Raw genomic sequence first — 23539 nt, 5'->3', positions numbered from 1 at the left:
ACTGATGTTTAATTTCAGGTGGTCCTTGAACGTATTTGTGATGACGGTTGATGAGTTTTCGTGTGGTGTTGCATCAGGTAATGATGGACCCCTCACAATGATGGTGTCACGACGCTTGTATTGGTCGACACCATCTATGCTTGTTTATAGTTCTCTCACTTTTTCTTCTAACCCAACTATTACTTCACTTAGTTTTGTTATCTGCGAGTCTTTCTTTATGAGTTCTTCCTTCAATAATTCAGTTTCGAGTTTCATTTTCTTAGTGATCACTAGGGTAATTATTTTCACTAGGGTTTTTGATTCTTCGGATAGGGAGTCGAGTAGCTGGTTCACCTCTCGATCATCAGGATCATGGTCATCACTGTTGGTGTTTAGCTGTTGTTGTTGCAGATTGAGTTGCAACTGCCAACTGCTGCTGCGGTTGCTGCTGTTGGTCAATGGATCGCCAGTTTGTTTGTTTTTTGGCACAGTAGAGGCACGGCGAGTGTCAGGGAAGTTAATTGCACTTATCAACACTTGCCTGGAGATTATAAGTTCAGCACAAATCACAGTTCAGTCACAGAACTTGCAGCACTGGAAATCACAACGATGCATGTGTGTTGTGTAACATGAGGACGTCATAACACAGTAGACACGAAGCACACCAGGCGTAGCCAAAATGGACTTATATATGTGTAATTTTTGTCAAAATTGGTGGCTTAGGCAGGAGGTCGAGAGTCACGTCCGATCGCCACTGTGTCCGAACAGAGAGAGGAAGAGTGTTGGAGGGGCGTGGTAAGGATTAAATAGACTTATGGTATAAATCTTTCAATATATATTCAACATCTCACTAAAACTGTCAGTAAAAACTAGATAATAACTAAATATTTTTTGTAGTATATAAAAATTATCAATTTCTAATTGTTTTACATTTGATAAGCTATAAAAATGGCCAAATTCAATTAGTAACAATCTATGAAATAGTTTTAAACTACAAACAGAGAAAAGCACAAACATATTAAGGCACCAGGAGTGGAATATCAAGTGATAAGATCCCAAATCAATGACATCAACATTGACATTAACATTAACAAGACTTCCCTCCTCTTTCACCCAGACGCTTGGGTAAAGCCAAAGTTGGGGGCCTGCAGCTGCATGTGGCGGAAGTGCTCATCTCCGAACCATTGGCCCTTGAGCCTTTGGTAGGCCCAGTGTGACATCTTGATTACCACATTTTTCCTTCCCTAGGTTTCCTCACATACCAATTTATCGACCATCCCTAAAGGATGAACAGCTATATTTAAGTAGGTGGGTTGTGCGCTGCCTGCCCAGGCCGGTATTCGGGATTCGTAGTGAGACATGCTAACCACTGCACCATGGAGACATTTTGCATTCACTAAAAAAAATGGTTGGCAAAAACCTGCAATAAATTCAATTCTAAACTGCGTACTGTCACATAATTACTAATCACTCTATCGTCAATGATAAACCAAGTACTGCAGAAAGAATGCATTAAGTACAGGTGTAGTTTATGAGTCAGAGTCTGCCTGCCAGCTGGCTGAGACACATCAACCCTCCCATAGCTAATACACATGTCTGCAAGGTTGGTAGGGGGCACATTGCTTCATTTTCAAACATGCAACAAGTTAAACAAGCCATTTAGGAATACTATAAACTGATGTCTTTTCGTTAATTTCTGAGGATCATGTAGGGTATAACAATATGTTAATGGATTGAACCCTCAAAATTATACATGAGACCCCCAAGTTCTAGCTATGGACGAAAGTGCCCATGCATTTAGGACTCTTGTGGAAAATATCCTAGTGGAAGCCCTGGTGGCAGTAAAAAAGAAAATGGCATCAATTATAAACTGGTACACAATGTTCAAAAGTCAGCAAACCCTTGTTAGATAAGGAGATGGCTAAGCTGCTGCTAGGTTTTCACAGGGAAGTAGACTTTACGCATCAGAGTGGAGACTATGTAGGGAATCTGTTTGTTCTGGTCTAGGTCCTTATTGACTGGGTGGTAGGACTCGTACAGAGTTGCCACCTCCCGGGTTACCCGTAAAAGCAAGGTGGGCAAGTCAGCACTCCGTCCATCTTCTGAGAATACTTTGGCAAGAAAGTGGATAAACACACTTCCACTTATTCCATTATTATTGGACTTGAATGCATACATCCCTGAAAGAGAGTAGAAAGAGGAAGTTATTGAGGTTAAATACTTAGGGTTCTAGGCTCTATAGGTCTATGTAAGCATGGGAGGATGGAGGGGGAGGTACAGCAGAGAGCAATAGAGGGCAGAAAGGTACTAGCTGTGCTGAAGAGTTATGAAAGGAAAAAGTGTGAGCATAGGAGTAAAGCAGGGTATAATAGTACTATCATTCCAGCTCTGTCTCAATATGCATCAAAGACATGAATGTAGAGTGTAGTCCAGCAATAATTAGAAATACATGCAGTAAAAATGAGTTTACAACAGGTGCACTTAGTGTGTCAAGATGGCATGGAGAAAGTAATGCAGATGTGTATGAGTTCTGGGATCAGTGTGACAGCAAAGGTAATGGGGAATGGATTATGAAGTGGTTGAGTGGGTGTAATATGGTACACTGAGATAATGGATGTGTACTGGAGAGAGTTGAGAGGTGAGGAATTGAATGTGAGTGCTGGAAGAGGAAAAACCGGAGACATCTGCTGTGGCACCATCTCGGGAAAGTTCCTGTGAGGGACAGGGTGTCGGAGATATTGATGGATAAGACATTAGATGTATATTATCAACCTAAAGGTTGCCTGTGTTCAATAAACCATCCCTAATACTATTGTCTATTCAAATAATTAAAAAAGATTGCCAAGTTTATGAATCTGATTCAGAAAGATATAAAAACCTTATATAATCAGATTATGTAATAGTACAAAGGATTATTTATGTTTCTGCCAGCAAATCATTATATTAATGAAATAAATGTACCTTGCGTGAGATTTCTCTATTTTTTCTCGCTTTACATATTTTTTTCCTTGCTCTCTTTTTGACACCTTGTATATGCATAACAAGAAAATTTGTACGTACCACAAACAAAATCATTATTCATGGTTTCAAGGTGTGAGGGAGTCAGGCACTCACCAGGATAAGAGGCCCACATAATGAGCATGTCAGCATGCAGTGGAATGACATAATCAGGTTTCGAATAGGAGTCTGTCTGAACACCGAGACCTTTAGGATGCTTCATTCGTACACCTTTGTCAGTGCGCATACCCCTGCATGCCTGAAATGTTAGAAAGGTTTAATCTGTACTCAGAATGATGACAGCCATTAATGGAGTAACAGGACTGGCTCTGTGGTAGGCAGTAGTTAGAATTCACAAGTAAAACGAAAGTTCAGTGCCTCTTTTATTACCTCCCTGTGAACTGGGAGGACTGTTGGAATATTTAACACAGAGAAAGGATGGGAGAGTAAGAGGACTATCATGTCAGAGTGAAATGTATGAAGAGGAACAAATGAAGACTCATTTGCAATTGTCAGTTCTCTGAGGAAGCTCTTGGGATCCAAACTGACATCAGAAAAGAACAGAATGAACTGACCTGGATGAAGAACAGCTTTGGTTTCCCTGCAAGGCTTGGACATTTATCAGCAGTGAAGCTTTTCCAAAGCTCTGTCGTGTCAAAACGGCCATCTTTGGTACACAAGTACTCCTTGTTGAAATGGTCAACACCGCCATGACTCATGAACACTATCACCAAGCAGTCACTGTCCTGGTGATCACGACAGCTCACTGTAAACAGAACTTTGACTGCAATACTCACAAAGTGTATTTGGAAATTAGGAGAGATAAGTACATTTTACATATATGACAATGTGATGGCCCAGGTCCCTCTGGGAATGAGCACTACACTTCTAGTCTTGCTAGCTGACGGTGGCCACTTGCGAAGTGAGTCTGGGGAAACTTGGGTGTGTGTGCTGAGAATGGCGTGCATAAATATGGGGGTTACATTATTTGGTGGCCCACACAGTGTTACCAATCCCATTATTAGTTGGCCTAATAGCCTAGTAAGGATTCAGGACTGATGGAAAAAGTCGTAGAACTTTACCTTCGTTAAGTTTCCTGTAAAGCCCGGACCTGGTGAGGTTCCAAGATTCCTCAACATGAAAGCTGAGGCATGTGAGGGCATTCTTGATGATGTCTGTATCATGTCTGGCACAGTCTCGTGGCTGCAAGGAATGCACAGGATACCTGATCAGTTTCAAATACCCTTCACCATGTATGACTTTTTCTTGACATACCAATCAATTATAATATTTCCATCAAAGCATCAGTCCCTTCCTCTTCACATCATTAAGTAAATTATGTAGTATAAGATCAGGATTTTCAGTGTATTAACATATTTTGAGATCTTGGCGATCCCAGTGTTGGGAAAGGGGGCGTGACTATGGGCACCAGCACAAAGCCCTGCAGAACTTCACTTGTTATTTTCCTCCACCCTGATATTCTGGCCTCATCATTGTCCCTCTGTTCTTCTTTGTCTCATTTTTTTTTCATACAGAAGGCTTCCTTCTCTCCCTATATTCTTTAGTAGTTTTTTTGTGGCTTTGCGTTGACATCATCATCCACCAGGCCCACATTCGGCGCGTTGTCCATGATGTGGGTTCGAATCCACCGCTAACCACCTGGGATTTTTCAGTCACCACCGAGTTGCCTAAGACTACCCACATGCTTTCCTGAAGACACCCTAACAACCCGGACTCTAGAAGAAGCTGTACAGCGCAAGTGAAATCAAGTATGAGCTCCGGGGGGCAGCATGAGCCAATAATAATGGCACCACTATAAACAATTGCCTGCGCCTTGACGGGCTCGGGCCGACCATCAGGCGCATACGGATTAGCCTACCGGCGCCATAGGCCACATGTAAAAAAAATAATGACTTTCCACTTCTGAATCCAAATTGAATTTCTAACACACACACACACACACACACACACACACACACACACGAGGTCTGTGCTCTTCCGCAGGGGAACGGCTGGCTGTCTCGAGAGAGACCCGCAGCAGACCAAGAGGTGAATTACACACACACAGATTACAGGCAGTTTTCACAAAGGTAATACATTTTGTGGAGCTGAAGGGGATGAAATAAAAGTGTAAGTGCAAGAAATGCATAAGCTAGTGCAACTGGAAGCTTGAGATATAAGGAAGGTCCCAGGGCCTGATGACTTAAATGCCGTGACCAACTGCCAGATAAGCTTCCAGTATAATAATAATAATAATAATAATAATAATAATAATAATAATAATAATAATAATAATAATAATAATAATATGAGTTCACTGGAAGATGGGAAAACAACACTTAGGGAGAGAAAAATGAGGTGTAACAATCATTATGTATAAAGGAATGAAGGGGCTATGAAAAAGTGCGCAGAGAAAACTCTCTGATGTACAACACTGGAAAAAAGAAAAAAATCTGAACAAAAAAAAAAAAAAAAAACCAAGAAATCAAACTATTGACAAATGGAACAGTCTACTCTAAATTCAAAGGTGGTTGACACAAGGAGCATTCATGACTTTGAGGGATAAAGGTAAGGTGAAGTTGGGGCACACAATATAGCTGGACATGGCCTCAGCCTCAGTGCTCATCTCCGTCACATGGTCCTTCAGAGCATATGGTAGCATATAACCCCCATTACCCTAGCTCGGACACAGGACCAATGTGACATCCAGGCTACCATTTACCTTCTCAGGTACCCATTTATTGATAAGGCCGAAAAGGGAGGGTGAACAACTGGGTGGACTGTGCACTGGGATAACTATGGATGCTGAGGCAGGAAAATACAAGCATAACTCAAATCCTGCAAACAAGAACTAGGTAAATACAATCACATTGGTTTATTTATCAGACATGTATATGTTAATCCTTTAGCCTAACTGCACTGAAATACAAACAAATGATAAAGTTATACAGGCAAAGGACTTACCTTGAGATCACTATCAAATCTATCATGGACCAGTATTATGGCCGTTCCTCTTTTCTTGTGGTTCATATTATATTCAGTGGCGTCCCTCTTCACTGGCATGACTGCATTTGGACGTCTGTGGCATCAAGATGAACTGATTTATATATCTTATATATTCTCTCACATTTTCCTTAAAACTCCATTGAGGGTATTGCTATCAAAGAAGCTGTCATTGCTTTTGTTCCTGTTCATTAAAAAGTAAATTTTCTTATTTTAAGGTAAAGCCAAGAATGAGAGAGAGAGAGAGAGAGAGAGAGAGAGGACAGAAAAAAAGTGTAAACGGCTAACTGCTTCTCAGACTGGAGCTACATAAATGCATTTGAGCTAATGATTGTACTAATAAAAATGTTTAATTTGAATAAAATTATGGGAAGCTACTGTTACATATCACCGATTAGGTTAAGACAGCACTATAATTCAAATAAAACATACAGCTGAGGACAAATACATCCAGTCAAAGGGATAATGCAATTTCCTGCTTAAAATTATATGTTTATATCAGATAGCAGTAAGCAAGTATTTATTTTTATGGACTACAATCACCAACACTCATACATTATCAGGAAAAAATTAACGTCACACACAGGACAGAAGGATAATTATATGATAAACCACCACATGTATAAAGATAAGCTGCTGTCTCAATCACTGCTGCTACCCCTGTGTTTCTACTTATTGTAGTTCAGTATGACAACCAGTACGACGTAAGCACCAATCTCAGTTCCCACACAAAACAGCGTAATTAGTTCAGGACCCCAAAACAAGTAGTACTGATGTTGGCAAGCGCTTCCTCCCCATATATACCATTATCATACATCGCTACTGTCCGAACCGCGGCAATTAGCGGTTAGCGGATTAGCGGAACCGTGCCCATCACTGGCTGCTGATGACATGCTGTATCCACAATAAACTCACTACTGACAGGCAACTGCACAATAAATACGTGGCAAAATCACTAACCATCAAGCTACTAATTAGCATTTTACAACGGACAACAGCCATCTTACTCTTTTATGGGCCGTCCGAACCCCATCCAGCGAGCATCACTGTCATCTGGAACCAAGGACTCCTCGTCTGGAAACATGCCATCAGCAGCTACTTGTTCTTCCCCCTTCCTTCGGGTCGGGCGAGCAGGAGAAACATTAAATGTCTTCCTCTTTCAGAAAGCGAAATATTGCACTGCAAGGGGACTAGGGGAGCAGTGCAATATGTTTGTGGCTAATATTTATCTTATGGGAGCCATGTCACGTGGTTATTATTATTATTATTATTATTATTATTATTATTATTATTATTTTAGAAAAAAGGGACATATCAAGGGTGAAAAAAAGCCCACAATGGCGCTATTCCTGCAATGTTCAGATGAAAATAAAGAAATAGAGAGGCAGAGTCATTTGGAGCAGTCTCGATATTCCACTATTGAAAGAATTTAAGCAGTAGTATAGAAGTAATTCAAAAGGCTTTCCCAAAATTTACCAGCAAGAGGTATGAAAAATGAAGACTGGTTAACTCTTTCATAAGATATTTGTTGGACAGTGTAAGGATGAGTGCGAGTGGAAAAGTCGTGCAACTGCGCCGCGGGGAGGGTACGTAGAGGCATAAAATTATCAAGTTCAGCAGAGGTGCAGTCAGGAAAACATATCGACAGAAGAATTTACAGAAAGGAAGGCAACTCTGCGGCAGAATCGAAGAGGCAGGACTAGCAGTAAGAGGAGGGGAGGGCTGCGTGTGGATTCCCCCCACAGGGCCCACACGCATGGAGGAAAAGTAAACGGTGGAGACGATACAGAATGCCTACCCTCGAAGTTGATTTAGCAGAGGTGAGATATGAAGTTTTCAGGTAAGATACTGAATTAAGGTTAGATCGAGAAAGTTTGGTGGAAGAAGGGGGCAGGTGAGTGTTGTCGAAGAATAGTGGATAGGTGTTTATGAGCGCAGTCTAGCACATCGCATTTCTGAATGGGAGTCAGGTTAGGATGAATTTAGCTGTTTACATGACTTTCCTAGGTAAATTAGCATGTGTGTATGTTGATTTGTGTGTGTGTGTGTGTGTGTGTGTGTGTGTGTGTGTGTGTGTGTGTGTGTGTGTGTGTGTTTTCACCATGGCCTGATCATGAATTGGACTCGCAATCACCAGCAAATACCCTCCCCACAAGAGCAAGCTCATTATAGTCGATTTCATGGTACTGCTGGTGTGTGTGTATATGTGTGTGTGTGTGTGTGTGTGTGTGTGTGTGTGTGTGTTGCAAGGAACTTAGCAGTTAGACGTAATGGCCCAATGTTGAATAGATGACTGGTGAAGAAGAGTGGGGCACGTATAGGGTGAGGAATGTGGAGAGAGAGGCTCATCCATGCGCTCTACAGTGGCTTGGTGGATGATGCATTCTCCTTCTCAACAGATTCCAGGGCCGTAATTTCTGGGAGTGCTAGGGGGATGCCCCTCCAATGTTTTCTATACCATCCTCAAAATGCCCCTAACAGTGCTTATTTTTAAAACAAAATCCCCCACCTGAGCAAGCCCGCTTCGCTCGCCCTCCCCCCCCCCCCCCGTCATACATGCTGACATGAACCATAGATATGCATGAACCTGTGATGCCCTCTGGCCCACCAAAAAAATCTGCCAAAACTATGGGCCTGCTATGTGTTACTCAACAGGTAAATAATTAAAGAGATGCTGGCAAAACACATTTTATCCAATTAATCGGCAACCTGTTAAATCCAAATTATAAAAGGCTAATATACCCTCAATGCCTTGCCAGTTTGGTGTAACCCTACTCCAAGATCCGTTAAGGCCTTCATTTTATTTATGAACAAAATTTTGTTTTCGTTTTTTTCTTGGCAGAACCCCACCTCTTCATTACACAAAGCCCCCTTCCCCCCACCCTCAGGAGGCGGTGGCAGAGTGGTCACCAAAGAGACTATAGTATATATTATAGTCTTCTTGGTGGTCATTTGCGACAAACTCGCAGTATCCGACATAGGGTTGGATAGAAAATACAGATGAAAATGTAGTGCTTACCTGTTGATATTTTCTTCAGGTCCAGACTCCATCTCTTCAGGAGGAGGGTTGGCAGGCTGGGGGTCAGCTTGTGGGAAATTTTCGTATTGTACTTTGTGATGTGGGTTATCTCCTTTCCCGCTGCTTGAATCCATCTTGTAAACTGGAAAGCTTAGGGGATGAAATCAATAATCTGTTGAGGAAATATAAAATATCATCATGGCTGATACCATCAGATCAGCATAATACACCCCATGCACACTTGATATATAACATGGCATTACATTTTTAATCAAGATATATAGGTATGCATATACGCTATAGTTTTTCACGTGAAACTAGCCTATGGGGTAGTGGCGGCTGCAGAGGAAGCAAGAGATGTTGAGAGTGTGTGGTAAGGTGTGGGGCTAGGCTAACCCCGCAGCCCAGTTTTAAGTGAAAATTCTATAGCGCCATTGGTAACGATAAAAACAAAGTGACTGTGAAAGCGGCCCTAATAGTGACTGTCTGTGTGTCCCGGGGTAATGGGTTCTTCCCACCACAGGCTCAAGGGCCAATGTGACGGAGATGAGCACCGCGGCCACGCGCAACAATAGCGTATATGCCCCCAAATTTACCTAGGCGTGGGCAAATAATTCAAACGAGACTTTAGATAGATTTTAAAAGTTTAGATGAAGGTAAAATAAATTATCTTCATTTATTCAGTCTAACAGCAGCAATGCACAATTGTAAGGAAAGAATACTCACTTGATCGAGTAGAGGAGTACTTACGCGCTGCGGACCAATGTTGCAAGTCTGCTCTTGAGGTGGCGAGGCTGGGCCTGTTTGTTGTTGCCCTCGTGTCTCGGATAAGCCAAGCAGAGTTGCCAGATACTTGTATGAAAACAAACGCCAGAGGTCACTAAGAAAAAAAAAAGTAACTGAATAAGAACGTGAAAAGGACTCCATTGTATTAACTATGTATAATTTTTTCTCTCTCTCTCTCTCTCTCTCTCTCTCTCTCTCTCTCTCTCTCTCTCTCTCTCTCTCTCTCTCTCTATGGGTATAGATGGAGAGAGAGAGAGAGAGAGAGAGAGAGAGAGAGAGAGAGAGAGAGAGAGAGAGAGAGAGATCCACGTACGTCCACACCTCACCTTCACCGGTATCCCCTCCTACAAATGCATCCAGTATAGAACAAAAATACAGAGAACTAGGCTACATCATATAATAATATCATCACTATTACATAGAGTTAGGCTACTTCTAAAGGAATAAATTTGTTATTGTTCACATCAAAATGCGATTGAAGTTATGCAAAATGATCAAAAATAGCCCAGTTGAGTTACTATTATTCAAAGTGAAAAAATAAGTAACCCGATAAAATTAGCGAGGTAACCCAACTCGAAATTTAGTGACGAAAGAGCAAGCATAATAGTTCAGTACAGTACTATATGGTATGAAGCAATGTATGGCTCGATCTGGCAACACTGATAGCCAGGTAGGCGTGGAGTGGGTGATATGATTGCTGCTTATCACTGGAGCGATATTGCCCTCGGGCGTCTGCGCAAAATTATGTGACATGAATTGGTGAATGCTATGAAGCGAAGGATGAACCGGAAAACAACAATGAATTAGTTTTTCTTTTTCTTGTATCAGGAAAACTTAATGGCCATTCCTATAAAACTACAGGGCAGTAATTTCTGAATTTTCAAAATGCCCTTAAGAGTGCTTAATTAAAAAAAAAAAAAAAAAATCCCCTAGCGACACATGCTTGCTTCGCTCGCTCCTCACCCCCCTCATGAAACTATGATGCCCTCTAGCCGGCCCTCCAAAATCTGCCCCAATTACGGGCCTGATATACCGTGGACAAATCAAGATATTCCCACGCTAGCTCCTTATATTTGAGCACAAGTAAACGTTACTTATTCTGCTCCTTTCTCATGGGTCTCCGTTATACATAACGAAAAATTAATAGACATAAGAACATAAGAACATAAGAACGCAGGAGTCTACAAGAGGCCGGTAGGCCTGTACAAGGCAGCTCCTTTTATGTGGACAAAAGCAAAACTATGAAAAAATAACGAACAATAGTGTTTGAAAAGGTAAAAAAAAAGACATGTATAAATATAAATCGCAAAATTTTGCTGTATATGCACAGTTCTTCAAATAGAAACACCCGTACGTCTAACACCTTTACTCCAGTAACAGACTAGGGCAAATAAACATTAATTAATTCGAAATGATGGTTGTGGTAAAATGGAAGCCAAGAAAAAGGACGCGAGTGAATCCAGCTGCATGATACACACACACACACACACACACACACACACACACAGTGTGTTATAGAAGTTGGAGAATACGAATAGGTGTAGGGATCGCTTTCAGGAAGGCGAATCAGGATGTTTGTAAAGGATTGACAGACGGTATGGATTGAGTTAACAAACGAAGTCCTGCGGCAGAAAATAAAGAGGAGCCAAGTATGAGTACTGCATCCCCCCAGGATTCCATCTTGAGAAACTGAGGGACAAGGTGTGTGCTCGGGAGTATACAGTAGCAATCTCAAATCTGTTTGAAGTGCTTGGTACTTTGAAGGACCCTAGGGAGTCGTGGGATACCTTTAAACGTGAAATTCTCTGCCGAGGAATGCCCTGGAGAGCGCCCCAGAGTACTCATGAATACTTTTCATTGAAAAATACCTTCTTGACGTAACTGTGTATAGCACTGCTCTAAAGTTATACAACAGGTAAAATAGCTCATGAACCTGTACTACACACGACCATTACACGTCCGATTTTATAAAGTAACTTGTGGTGTGGAACTTCACCAAACTCATTCCGAAAATCGAGATAAACTACGTCCAGTGATTTGATTACGTCATAAACTGTGAAGAGGTCGTTATAAAAGGTCAATAGGTTCGACAAACAAGATCTCATGTTACGCAAGCCATATTGAGAATCCTTAATTAATGAGTGACATTCAAGGTGTCTCTAATTATGCTCTAGAGTAGCTTACCTACTACTCAAGTTAGACTAATGGGTCTATACTTACCCAGTACTTTTTTGTCTCTCTTTAAAATACGGTGTTATGTTAACCATTTTCCAATCCGAAAGGACAATGTCTTGCCGCAAGAACATATTGCATACAGTTGTGGGAGAAGACAGTATTCCGCTCTTTGTTTCTTTAAGTAGTATAGGATATACATTGTCTGGTTCTGGACTTTTATTTGTTTTAAGAGATTGGGGAGCATTTAGGGCTTCATCGGAAGTTATTACAAAGTCGGGAAGGTCCGCGTGGAATTATCGTTAAAACTATTATCGTCGCTGATGGTGGTGGTTGTGGTGGTAACACTGGCAGTATTGAGTACCCTCTGGCTTTCAGTTACTAGTCTATCATCACTATCAGTTAAGGGTCTAATCACACTTCTGATCGCCTTTTTATTGTTTATATTACTGAGAAAAGACGTCTGATTAGTTTTACATTTTACGGCAATGATTTCTCCGTACCTACGCTTTGCCTGACTTACTAGCCGTTTCACTCGTCGCCTGGACTCATGATAAAATCTAATATTTTCGGGCGTGTTTTGCACTTTGATTATCTTGTAGCACAAATTTCTTTCCTTATTAGTTAGCTAGAGTATGAGTGCGTGAACTCATCACAAGAGGACAGACTTGGATGCTGTCAGTCATTTGTTTCCCTGCCTTTTAAATAATCAAAATAAATTCTAGTGTCTTCAGGATGGGAACAGTAAATTTCGAGAAGCTGCTGCTGCTTCATAAAACAAGAATTTATATAAAGAAAACAAACACTAATACACAGTTGTCAAAGTAGAGTAGAAAAAAAAGTCATGTTTTAAAGGAAAGGTTTGTATTTGCTCTCCTGTGACGTCACGATCTCGGTGTTGTTGATCACTTGGATCTTTGATATTACGCCGCTCACGATCATGATTCATCACACCCTTGGGCTGCTCGCTATCACCGCAGCAGACACCTGGTGACTCATGAGAAAGATGGGTCTGGAAATATTCATGACCTGACTCATTATGACTCTATTCGACTCGATTCCCTTGGTGTGAACGGTTTCTGCAAGATTACATATAAGATCATTTCTATTTTACTGATGAGTCATGAATATAGTCAGAAAACTATGCGATTCGTCTGGACTTGATCGTTGGGTGTGAATCATGAAGGTGTGGACGCAGCCTAATTATAAGTGTGTGTGTGTGTATGTGTGTGTGAGAGAGAGAGAGAGAGAGAGAGAGAGAGAGAGAGAGAGAGAGAGAGAGAGAGAGATTTAGTTTTTAAGCACCGTAATTTCATCGAGGTTGGAAGCTGCGGCTCACATTAACTCGCTTCTCCCGGCATTCCTCACTGACTCGAAATCCTCGCTACCACAGAGAGCAAGGGGACCATCTCCTCAACAAGACCTTATATCTGCTGTTTCGCCCTTCCCTCTCTAGATTACATGCACTGTTTGCAATCAGCTGTTAAGTCTTGTTGGACAACCATGAGGAAAGGGAAAGGAAGATATACGTTACTGTCCAGCACCCAAAACTACGAGGTATGATATATATCTTTTCTCCAAGAAGTGATGTTTTGTCTTTTTTTTATTTGATGTTGAGTGACTGCTAGCAGGATTGATGTACAGTGTTGTGTAATGGACATGAGCTTCTCATTAATAGTCCCACCCATGCCATCTACTGTTACTCAATAGCCATAGTCTTTACGAGTACTCTTTATGTTTAGAGAGGGACTTTACCCTTTTCTCTGTGTAGTTTAGTGACAAGGGAAGCACAGCGGTTAACACAAACTCTGTGTGGCAGGATACTGTATGAGAAGGCCCGGGTTCGATTTCGAGGCAGAGACGAATGGGGAGTCTCCTTTCATCTGTGAACCCTGCACGTCTACCCAGAAGTGAATGGGCATCGGGCGTCAGTCGGGGGTTGTGTCCATTTTCCATGGTGTGTGTGTGTGTGTGTGTGTGTGTGTGTGTGTGTGTATGGTTCTAGCCGTAACCAAAAGCTCCAAAGTTCATTTACGGAGGGTACTGGCTGCATGGGGTTCGCGAATTTAGAGCGTGATCAGACCATGCAGGATTAAACACACTTCTGGATAGAACGATGGAGGAAAATGAGAGCTGTCTACTAATCAGGTTGTCTCGTCTGCTCTGAAACTATTAAATGTACCTCAACACACGCTAAAATTTGATATGACAATAATTTTTGTCCGTAGAGAACAGTGCTGACCAAAGATGCCACTACCTTACCGTGCAAATGAAACAATGTGACCAGCCTCTGCGCACACACACACACACACACACACACACACACACACACACACACACACACACACACACACACACACACGTTTCATCCACAGATTATATTTTAAGATTTTGACAAGATATATTCGACCTATATGTAACCGGCGTTTAAATGATCTCCCTTCCCCTCCCGCCCCTCCCTACACTTACTGCCCCTTCCCCTCTAAATACAGTTCCTGAGCCAGTCACAGCAGCTGTTTCACCATATGTGTATAAATATCAGCAGTTACCTTCACCCGAGGTAAATATGTACAAGTACGTGCTGATTAAACTTTATTAAACATTGACTTGTATATCGAATTATATATCTTTTATCCATCAAAGTGGCCCAAACTTATTTACAGAATACCTCCAATTCACCAATAAATGAAAACTCTTTAAATTCCGGTTAGGTAGAGGACAGGGCAGTGCCTGTCTGACTGTCTGTTCTGGCTGGGGCAGCTGGAAAGCCAATATTCTGCTTATCAAAAAGATTTGTGAGGCAGAGGACTGTAATACTTCAGTCAGCTTATTCAAAGAACTACTTAGAGAAATGGGACAGAGAAGAAAACATTGATCACATTAAATTTCTTTCTTAAACCGAAGCTTTTGTAGGGAAAATCTAATGTTCCATTTTTTTTTCTTGACGCTCTTTCAGCAATATGTTGCAAAGGTGAATGAAATCAAGCTTCCAATTTTATGTAACCCACAGGAATGAGTATGAAGGAAACAAAGGTAATTAAAAATCATTTCGCAGGACAACAAATAATGAAAAAGAAAGAACAAAAGCAATCTACGAAAAATAAAGCACAAAGAGAATAGAAATTTGATGGAGCGCTTTTGGTAAACACAGCAATGACTTGATCTTCTTGATCTTGATAATAATGCGCAGGGTACCTGTACAGGTGTATAACACGAATAGCAACCTGCCACTCTCCCTGAAGAGAAAGGTATAGGCTACACTCAGCGTATTCTGCCAGTTCGGAAACTTGGTGCATCATAAAATATTTAGAGAAAATACAGGAAGCGCACAAAGAGGAATGAAAAGAAAAAAAGTTGGGCAAAACATTGAAAAAAGGCGAGCATTATGTACTAGATGAGAAAAATGTGCAAAATATTTTTATGGCTATTAAGAAAAAGAAGTGAACAGAGACAGGTTACAATTTTTATACGTTGAACTGGTAACAGATAGACAACCAAAGTCAGAGTGGCAACCCACAAGTGTAAACGTCAGGGAAGACAGCTGGCCAGGCGGAGATATGAAAATATGCATTTTTTCTTATTGACCATGTGCGGGTGCAGGATGGGGTAGGCTACACCAGCAGCAGACAGGAAGAGGTGGAGAACGTTGGGAAGGTTTGATAAGCTTATAAGATTCGAAGAATACGATATTCATTAAATAATCATTCGTTAGAGAGGGAGGTTAGTGTATCTAACGTCTAATTAACAGGGGCTTCTCTCTCTCTCTCTCTCTCTCTCTCTCTCTCTCTCTCTCTCTCTCTCTCTCTCTCTCTCTCTCTCTCTCTCTCTCTCTCTCTCTCTCTCTCTCTCTCTCTCTCTCTCTCTCTCTCTCTCTCTCTCTCTCTCTCTCTCTCTCTCTCTCTCTCTCTCTCTCTCTCTCTCTCTCTCTCTCTCTCTCTCTCTCTCTCTCTCTCTCTCTCTCTCTCTCTCTCTCTCTCTCTCTCTCTCTCTCTCTCTCTCTCTCTCTCTCTCTCTCTCTCTCTCTCTCTCTCTCTCTCTCTCTCTCTCTCTCTCTCTCTCTCTCTCTCTCTCTCTCTCTCTCTCTCTCTCTCTCTCTCTCTCTCTCTCTCTCTCTCTCTCTCTCTCTCTCTCTCTCTCTCTCTCTCTCTCTCTCTCTCTCTCTCTCTCTCTCTCTCTCTCTCTCTCTCTCTCTCTCTCTCTCTCTCTCTCTCTCTCTCTCTCTCTCTCTCTCTCTCTCTCTCTCTCTCTCTCTCTCTCACTGACATTGACCCCTTACCTTACACATGGCGGCTGTGCTCTAGGCAGCAGAGGAATTGGTTGCCAAGAGCGAAGAGTCAGAAGAGGAGGAGGAGGAGGAGGAGCGTCAGCAGTGGTCACATCCCTTCGAGTTCCTCCTCTCCTGCATCGCCATGTCCGTCGGGCTGGGCAATGTGTGGAGATTCCCAACCACGGCCTTCGAGAACGGTGGGGGCGCCTTCCTCGTGCCCTACTTCATCGTGCTCATCTTCATCGGCAAGGTGGGTGGCGTAGCGGCAAACGGAGGAGGTTTTCGCGCAGGCCGGTATATCAGCTGTCAGGAGATGTTTTAGTAACGAGGAACAGCATTACACAAGTATTTTATTAAGTTACATAATGATCCTTTCTAATGTATACGTTTAACTTTTATTATATAATTTTTCTTCAACAGGAAAGAATACACTGATACTTAAACTTGTATCGTATACACGCACTCGAGTCTTTTACCGCCGTTTATCTGTTTTTATCGTTCTTGCAGCCCGTGTACTTCCTGGAGCTCGCCCTCGGCCAGTTCTCGTCTGCGGACAATGTGGGAGTGTGGGATATGGTGCCCGCCAGCAAAGGTTTGTCATTATTATGCCGTTATTTTTATCGCAGACGCCGATCAACAGATTGTCCATCTTGTTGTTGTTCTCTTCAAGTTGTTTTCCTTTCACCACGTCAAGGTGTTGCTCCATGAACAATATATATATATATATATATATATATATATATATATATATATATATATATATATATATATATATATATATATATATATAGATATAGATATATATAAGAACATAAGAACATGAACGTAAGGAGTCTGCAAGAGGCCGGTTGGCCTATACAAGGCAGCATACATACCTATATATAAATATATATATATATATATATATATATATATATATATATATATATATATATATATATATATATATATATATATATATATATATATATATATATATTTACATCTTCGCCAGTAGGCTTGTTTTGGAGGGGCCTGATGGTATGGCCCAGCCGTTTGTGGCGCAGTTTTTATAGTGGCACCATCTTGCATTGGCTCATGCTGCCCTCCCGGAGCTCATCTTTAATCCTAGAATCCAGAGTCCAGGTTGATAGGTGGTCTTCTGGACAGCATATATATATATATATATATATATATATATATATATATATATATATATATATATATATATATATATATATATATATATATATATATATATATATTTTCAGCATCGCATTTCACTGTTCTCGCCAGGCATCGGCTACGGCCAGATGATCGCCACCTGCTCAGTGATGTCGTACTACGGCTCCATAATGGCGCTAACAGTGTTCTACTTGTTCCTGTCCTTCAACACTGTCCTCCCATGGTCCGTGTGTGACGCAACCTGGGCGGACGACAACTGTGTCGACGCTGCCAAAACCAACTACAGTTTCAATAACGAATCCCATTCGTCGTCTGAGCAGTTCTACTAGTGAGTGAGTTTTGACTTAAAACACAACGCATAAATTGTGACAAGGTTATGAAATAGCTGTAATTTGCCCTTTCATTCAACATTTTTGATAATTTAAAGTGTTCTTGCTTTCTTTGCCCCTTCCTCTCGTCGCCTCCGCCGTAGTAACTTCGTGCTGCACATGAAGGAAGACATCAGCGACGGCATTGGTGTCCCCGACTGGCGACTTGCGCTCTGTTTGCTCTTTTTCTGGACGCTGCTCTTCCTCACGCTGGCCTGGGGCGTCAAGTCCTCGGGCAAGGTCAGGTATCTCAATGAGTGAATTAATGCTGGTTCCTGATCTGGGCAAGCTTGTCTTCAAAGAACTCAAAACTTGGGTTAAAGGCACTTGATCAGCTTGTTGCAAGATACGCTTGCTGACGCGACCAACTGCCTAACAGCTCATGTGTGCCGGGCTTTGGCTGCAGTAGGGGCATGGTAATAAATTTTAGAAAAATTAGTAATCTATCCTCTGCAATAACTATGTCCACAAACATGCTCTCAAACAGTCCTGTATATGATAGATTGATCCTCCAGGATTAGCTATGCACGGTCAGGAACATATATTTTACCATGGCACTTTAGAACCGTATGTGTTGCCTTATTCGTCCACTGAGTTATAGCCCTGAATCACTGCTACAGGTGGCGTACTTCACGGCGCTGTTCCCCTACGTGGTGATGTTCACGCTGCTCGTCCGAGGGGCGTCGCTGCCCGGCGCCGTAGACGGCATGCTGTATTTCATCACGCCACACTGGCAAAGGCTTTTCGACCCCCACGTATGTATGGCCCCTCAAACAGAATATGATGGTTCGAGGCGCCGCCGCGTTGTCGGTACAGCCTGCCAGTGAATTATGAACATCATACGCCAATTGACCTGAGTCTCAGTTGCAGCTTCCCGGCTTCTTCCCTCCAGGTGTGGTTCGCTGCTGTCACGCAGGCCTTCTTCAGTCTGAACGTCGGGTTCGGCTCCCTCACCTCCCTCGCTTCGTACAACAGCTTCTCTCAGAACATATATAGGTGAGGTATCAAAATATGCTACTCGAACCAAAGCCGAGCTTCCACTCGAAGTGCTGCTTGAAGGCCTCATATTTGCATGGTCACCGTTTTTTCCTTCAGATTTTGTCAGTAGGTCTTTATCTCTGTGAGCATAGTTACTTTTCTCCCAAAAGAGGCTTTAAAACTAAAGTCTATCAACCAAAACCTTAAAATTATTATACCTTCGGATAAGTAGAGCACCGGGTGTAACGCAACCATTCCTCCCAACCAAGGGAAAACACACACTTTAAAATCAATGGAGTCCATGCACGGACCCGACCACTGACGCATGCAGCAAAATATTTGGCAGTTGTAAACTTGCACTGAATAATAGACATGAAATGATAACACACACCATCAGGCCACCCCTCCCTGTAGTTAACATTCAAGACCTAATGACAAAAGAATACTTCTCAGAGCGGGAGAGCGGACAGCAATCTGATATATCGCTGCTTCCTTTCTGCTGCGGCTATCTCGTTAACCTTAACTTCACTGACCTGATCTTATTCGGAAAGCTAATTACGATCAGGCCTTGATACCCTTCACCTCTCTTGACGTGCTGCTGCCCTAGGGACGCGTGGATCATCAGCCTCACAGACACCCTCACCTCGTTACTTGCCGGCGTCACCATCTTCGCCATTCTCGGCAACCTTGCTCACGATCTCGACACGGACATCAAGGACGTGGTGCGCGGCGGCGGCGGCCTCGCTTTTGTCTCGTACCCCGATGCCCTCGCTAAGTTCACCTGGGCCCCGCAGGTAACATCCCCCGCAGTGCTGAAGGGAGTGACGCCTTGAAGCCATAATGACCGATATTTTTATACGACATACACATGTGAGGTAGGCCAAGGACATAACGCACAAACAAAAATAACGCGCTCCGAACGCTGCTTTAATAAAAAAAAATAGACAGAAACAGACGTAAAAACAAAAAACAAATATTAAGTTGGATTCCTGAGACGTCTTGATATTTTCCACTAGAAAGGAGTGATCATAGGGAGAGGGAAAACAGACGAAGGATACTGGTTCCAGAATATACCTACCACTCAAAGGGATAAATAATGAAGGCAATTGTTATCTCTAGTTATCTCTTGGATTATGAAGATATGAACAGCATAGGTATGAGCTTCACTGCAGTGGAGTCGGGGTAGGGGGTAGAGGTGTGTAAAGATAGCTCAAAGAAGAGCATGAAAATAACGATAAGAGATAACAAGAAAGAAACTTTGCTGCAGACTTAAAAAGGGACAATGAACTAGCTGGTGTACACCTACGTCTTTCCCCCACAGCTGTTCGCGGTGCTGTTCTTCCTGATGCTGCTTACTCTGGGCGTGGGTTCGATGTCTGGGATGGTTTGTTGCATCAGCGCCATCATCAGCTCGCACATGCCGGCCACCAAGAGTGTGTGCGTCACCCTCGGCATCTGTGTCAGTGGCTTCTTTCTCGGCCTCGTCTATGTCACTCCAGTGAGTCACCTCGTCTTGCTCCTGAAGTTTTCCGCTAACCTAATGATTTAACGCCGTAAAATTCTTAAAACAAATGCAATTAATAAAATTATATAAAATATGGAAGAAAGTATCAAATGTCTTATGGATATGCTGCTGTTTCCCCTTAACATTGGGTACTTTTCCAGTGTATTTAGTCACAGTCACAAATGTTAACTATTAATGTTACTGAGGATATTCTGACAAATCGAGGCCGCGGTTGTTCTTCAGGGCGGTCAGTGGATATTGGCGTTGGTGGACTACTTCGGCGGCGGCTTCATCGCCTACGTGCTGGTCCTTCAGGAGGTGGTGACCGTCGCCTACATATACGGTTAAGTTGTGATGTCAGGAGGCACGAGGCACGAGTGAGACTCCATGTTATCCATTATACCTAAAGATTGGTTTTCATAATTCAGGACACGCAACAGGCGAGTAGTTATTTTGATATTCGCATGACATTTAATCCACGTTTTCTCACTTCAGGCTTTGATAAATTCGTAAAGAATATCAAGTTCATGCTCAATAAGGACCTGGGACTGTACTGGAGGTTTTGCTGGACCTTCTTCGTCCCTGCGGTACTGCTGGTCATCTTCTTGTACAGCATGATCTATCCCGAGCTGCCCACCATCTCCGGCAAGCCACTCCCGGACCTCGCTTACGGTAGGTAGCGCTGACGGAGATCCCAGCAGCTACTTCCTTTGGCTCATGGCTCGAAAATCCGATAACTAATAAATTAATGAAGTGGGAGAGTTGTAGTAGACACCGCTCCACATATCTAATGATTATGAAATTGCGAAGAAATTGACTACAACTATGAACTATATTATTATTATCATTATTATTATTATTATTATTATTATTATTATTATTATTATTATTATTATTATTATTATTATTATTATTATTATTATTATTAGCATCATTATCTTTATAATTATTAGAAGTACCAGTATCAACATAACTATCATTGTCGTCAGCGTTTTTGTTGCTGTTTTCTAACTTTTATCAATTAAGAAAATTAACAAAGGAAAAACCTGAAATATGGTAAATCCTTTCGTTACAAATGCACGACCAATTATTAATATATTTTTTTCTCTATATACTATTGCCCTTCCCAGGCTTCGGGTGGGCCCTCACCAGCCTAGCATTCGGCATTGTCCTCGCGGGCTTCCTGCATGCTCTTTACCAAGCTCCCGGCGACACGCTTTTTGAGGTGAGTCTAAAATTACTTCATATTATTTAAGTGGTTCTATAGTTGGGTGGGACGCGCTGGTTACATATGTCTTTACTTCTCTACTAAAAAAAAGACATCTTGCACGTGGCACACAGTCTAACGGCCGGTCTTTCACAGCAACTGCGTAATGTGTTCCGGCCGAAGGAGAACTGGGGCCCCAAGAGGCGGAGCGACAGGTCCCAGTGGAACAAATTAATGGAAACAACTTCCCGCTAGTGTGTGTGTGTGTGTGTGTGTGTGTGTGTGTGTGTGTGTAATAATACATTCATGTTGATTGTAACACCAAAATGTTATAATGAACACAAAATTAAGTATCTTGGTACAAAGACAAGCTTAGCAGATTTCAAGAACTATAATGCATTCCTTAGTACGTTAATGTAAGCATTTTTTTTAAAAATCAGACTATAGTCGTGGTAGGGGAGGCAGTGGCTGAGTGGTCACCGTGGCTGCGGGGCGCCGAATCCTGCCCGCCACCACGGGATGACAATATTCAATCATCGCCGAGTGGCCTGAGGCTGGTCGGGTCACACGAGTATTTATTTCTGTAATTTTTGACGCCGGGACTTTTTCACGCCGGTGATTTTGCACCCGGTGTGGTTACACGATGCTAGCCGAAACAGAGGGCGCGTTTAGGCATATATTTGTTTGGGCATATGTTTCAGGTAGGCGGTGGATGAGTGGTTAGCGTGCGGGCCCCGCATTCACCGCGCCATGGACGACGTCGGTTCGAATCCCCACGCTACCAACTGGGATTTTTCAGTCACCGCCGAGTGGCCTAAGACTACAAGACTACCCACATGCTGTCCACAAGACCACCCATCAACCCGGACCGTCAAGTGAATCAAGAATGAGTTCCGGGGGGCAGCATGAGCCAAGCATGAATGGCGCCACTATAAAAAGCGCCTGCGCCATGACGGGCTTGGGCCTGAAGAAAGCCTACCGGCGCTACAGGCGAAGACGTAGAAAAAAAAAGAAAAAAAAACCATGTAGAGCGGCACCAGGTAAAGACAATTGAGAGATAGCAAGGCAGTTAAATCTTCTTTGATGTCTTGCCGCCAGCTGCACTTTTGGTGATCTGGGATTCCTTGAAGGGGTGTAGTTGTATGTGTTTGTCTGTTTGTGAGTGTGGGGGGGTATCTCTCTCTCTCTCTCTCTCTCTCTCTCTCTCTCTCTCTCTCTCTCTCTCTCTCTCTCTCTCTCTCTCTCTCTCTCTCTCACACACACACACAAGAAAAAAAAGTAACAACGTAAAGGTGTATGTCCATTGAAAAGAAGAGAGAGAGAGAGAGAGAGAGAGAGAGAGAGAGAGAGAGAGAGAGAGAGAGAGAGAGAGAGAGAGGTGGAATAGGAAAAGGATTAGGGTGATTAGAAGAGAAAGAGGGGGAGGAGGAAAAGGTGAAGCCATGTTTCCATCAAAGCGTTCTCAGTATCGGGAATACAAGACGCGCATGATCGTTTTCCTCCATATCGAGAACACAAGCCGTGTTTTGGACTAGCCGGTGCCGCCTATAGCAAAATTCTCGAGATCGACGATAAAATTGCCGAAATAAACGCTCGTGTGACCAGGCCTTAGACTACCCACATACTGTCCTAGACCACCTATCAATCTGCGACCTCTAGCGAAACTCCTTAAACACGAACTCCGCGGGGCAGCATGAGCCAGGCAAGATGGCATCCCTTAATCTAGCTGGGGCCGACCAGCAGGCCTCATAAAGTGAACTTTAGACCTTGCCCTCAAGAAAACCTACCGGCGCCATAGGCTGAAAATAAAAATAAATAAATAAATAAAAATAAAAAGATGGCTTCTAAAAGTAAGCTTTCATATATGTCCCTCAATATTATGAAAACCTCTACATAGAAATGAACGGCCTTGGGAGTTCATTACCCTGACGCTTCCAATATGGCAGGATCCACTCTGTATGTCTTTCGGATCTCAATCAGCTTTTCGCTTTTAAGATGTGATCATATCCTCCTACACTTGTTCTAATTTATCATTTTTTTCGTGAGTATCCTCATAAATATATGTAAAAAATGTTGATCTAAAATCCTTAAACCC

At 42.4% G+C, this 23539-nt stretch overlaps 2 protein-coding genes across 9 annotated transcripts; one reads left to right on the top strand and one right to left on the bottom strand.

Annotated features, from left to right (window-relative positions):
* Positions 1–797: 797 nt before the first annotated feature.
* LOC127008996 (caspase-1-like) lies at positions 798–9891 on the bottom strand. Of its 6 annotated transcripts, none has more exons than XM_050881564.1 (8): positions 9749–9891; positions 8999–9148; positions 6987–7094; positions 5941–6055; positions 4059–4179; positions 3552–3742; positions 3094–3235; positions 798–2159 (listed from the first exon to the last, which is right to left on the bottom strand). In XM_050881564.1, exons 2-8 carry the CDS (start codon positions 9130–9132, stop codon positions 1912–1914), a joined length of 1059 nt encoding a protein of 352 aa, XP_050737521.1. In that variant the 5' UTR covers positions 9133–9148; positions 9749–9891; the 3' UTR covers positions 798–1911. The 6 variants fall into 6 exon arrangements, with proteins under 6 accessions (XP_050737521.1, XP_050737519.1, XP_050737520.1 ...); XM_050881562.1 differs by having other exon boundaries at positions 9725–9889; XM_050881563.1 differs by having other exon boundaries at positions 8999–9170; positions 9749–9885.
* Positions 7101–23513, top strand: LOC127008995 (sodium-dependent nutrient amino acid transporter 1-like). Of its 3 annotated transcripts, none has more exons than XM_050881559.1 (13): positions 7101–7799; positions 16258–16473; positions 16731–16815; positions 17499–17715; positions 17860–17995; positions 18376–18510; positions 18648–18751; positions 19341–19527; positions 20055–20231; positions 20481–20580; positions 20733–20909; positions 21368–21462; positions 21601–23513. In XM_050881559.1, the coding sequence occupies exons 1-13, from the start codon at positions 7770–7772 to the stop codon at positions 21697–21699; spliced, it is 1758 nt and encodes a 585-aa protein (XP_050737516.1). In that variant the 5' UTR covers positions 7101–7769; the 3' UTR covers positions 21700–23513. The 3 variants fall into 3 exon arrangements, with proteins under 3 accessions (XP_050737516.1, XP_050737515.1, XP_050737517.1); XM_050881558.1 differs by lacking the exon at positions 7101–7799 and adding an exon at positions 13322–13513; XM_050881560.1 differs by lacking the exons at positions 7101–7799; positions 21368–21462; positions 21601–23513 and adding an exon at positions 13322–13513 and having other exon boundaries at positions 20733–21009.
* Positions 23514–23539: the final 26 nt, after the last annotated feature.

Source organism: Eriocheir sinensis, chromosome 39 (assembly GCF_024679095.1).
Source record: "Eriocheir sinensis breed Jianghai 21 chromosome 39, ASM2467909v1, whole genome shotgun sequence".
Classification (NCBI taxonomy): domain Eukaryota; kingdom Metazoa; phylum Arthropoda; class Malacostraca; order Decapoda; family Varunidae; genus Eriocheir; species Eriocheir sinensis.
This window is presented reverse-complemented; position numbering and strand designations above follow the sequence as displayed.

Coding starts and splice junctions, on each gene's coding strand:
- LOC127008995 (XM_050881558.1), top strand. CDS start 13,418: ATGCACTGTTTGCAATCAGCTGTTAAGTCTTGTTGGACAACCATGAGG. Junction 18,511..18,647: donor AAAGGCTTTTCGACCCCCAC/GTATGTATGGCC, acceptor TCTTCCCTCCAG/GTGTGGTTCGCTGCTGTCAC. Junction 20,910..21,367: donor ACTCCCGGACCTCGCTTACG/GTAGGTAGCGCT, acceptor TGCCCTTCCCAG/GCTTCGGGTGGGCCCTCACC.
- LOC127008996 (XM_050881564.1), bottom strand. CDS start 9,132: ATGGATTCAAGCAGCGGGAAAGGAGATAACCCACATCACAAAGTACAA. Junction 6,056..6,986: donor TTCGGACGGCCCATAAAAGA/GTAAGATGGCTG, acceptor TTGATGCCACAG/ACGTCCAAATGCAGTCATGC. Junction 2,160..3,093: donor TATGTGGGCCTCTTATCCTG/GTGAGTGCCTGA, acceptor ACTCTCTTTCAG/GGATGTATGCATTCAAGTCC.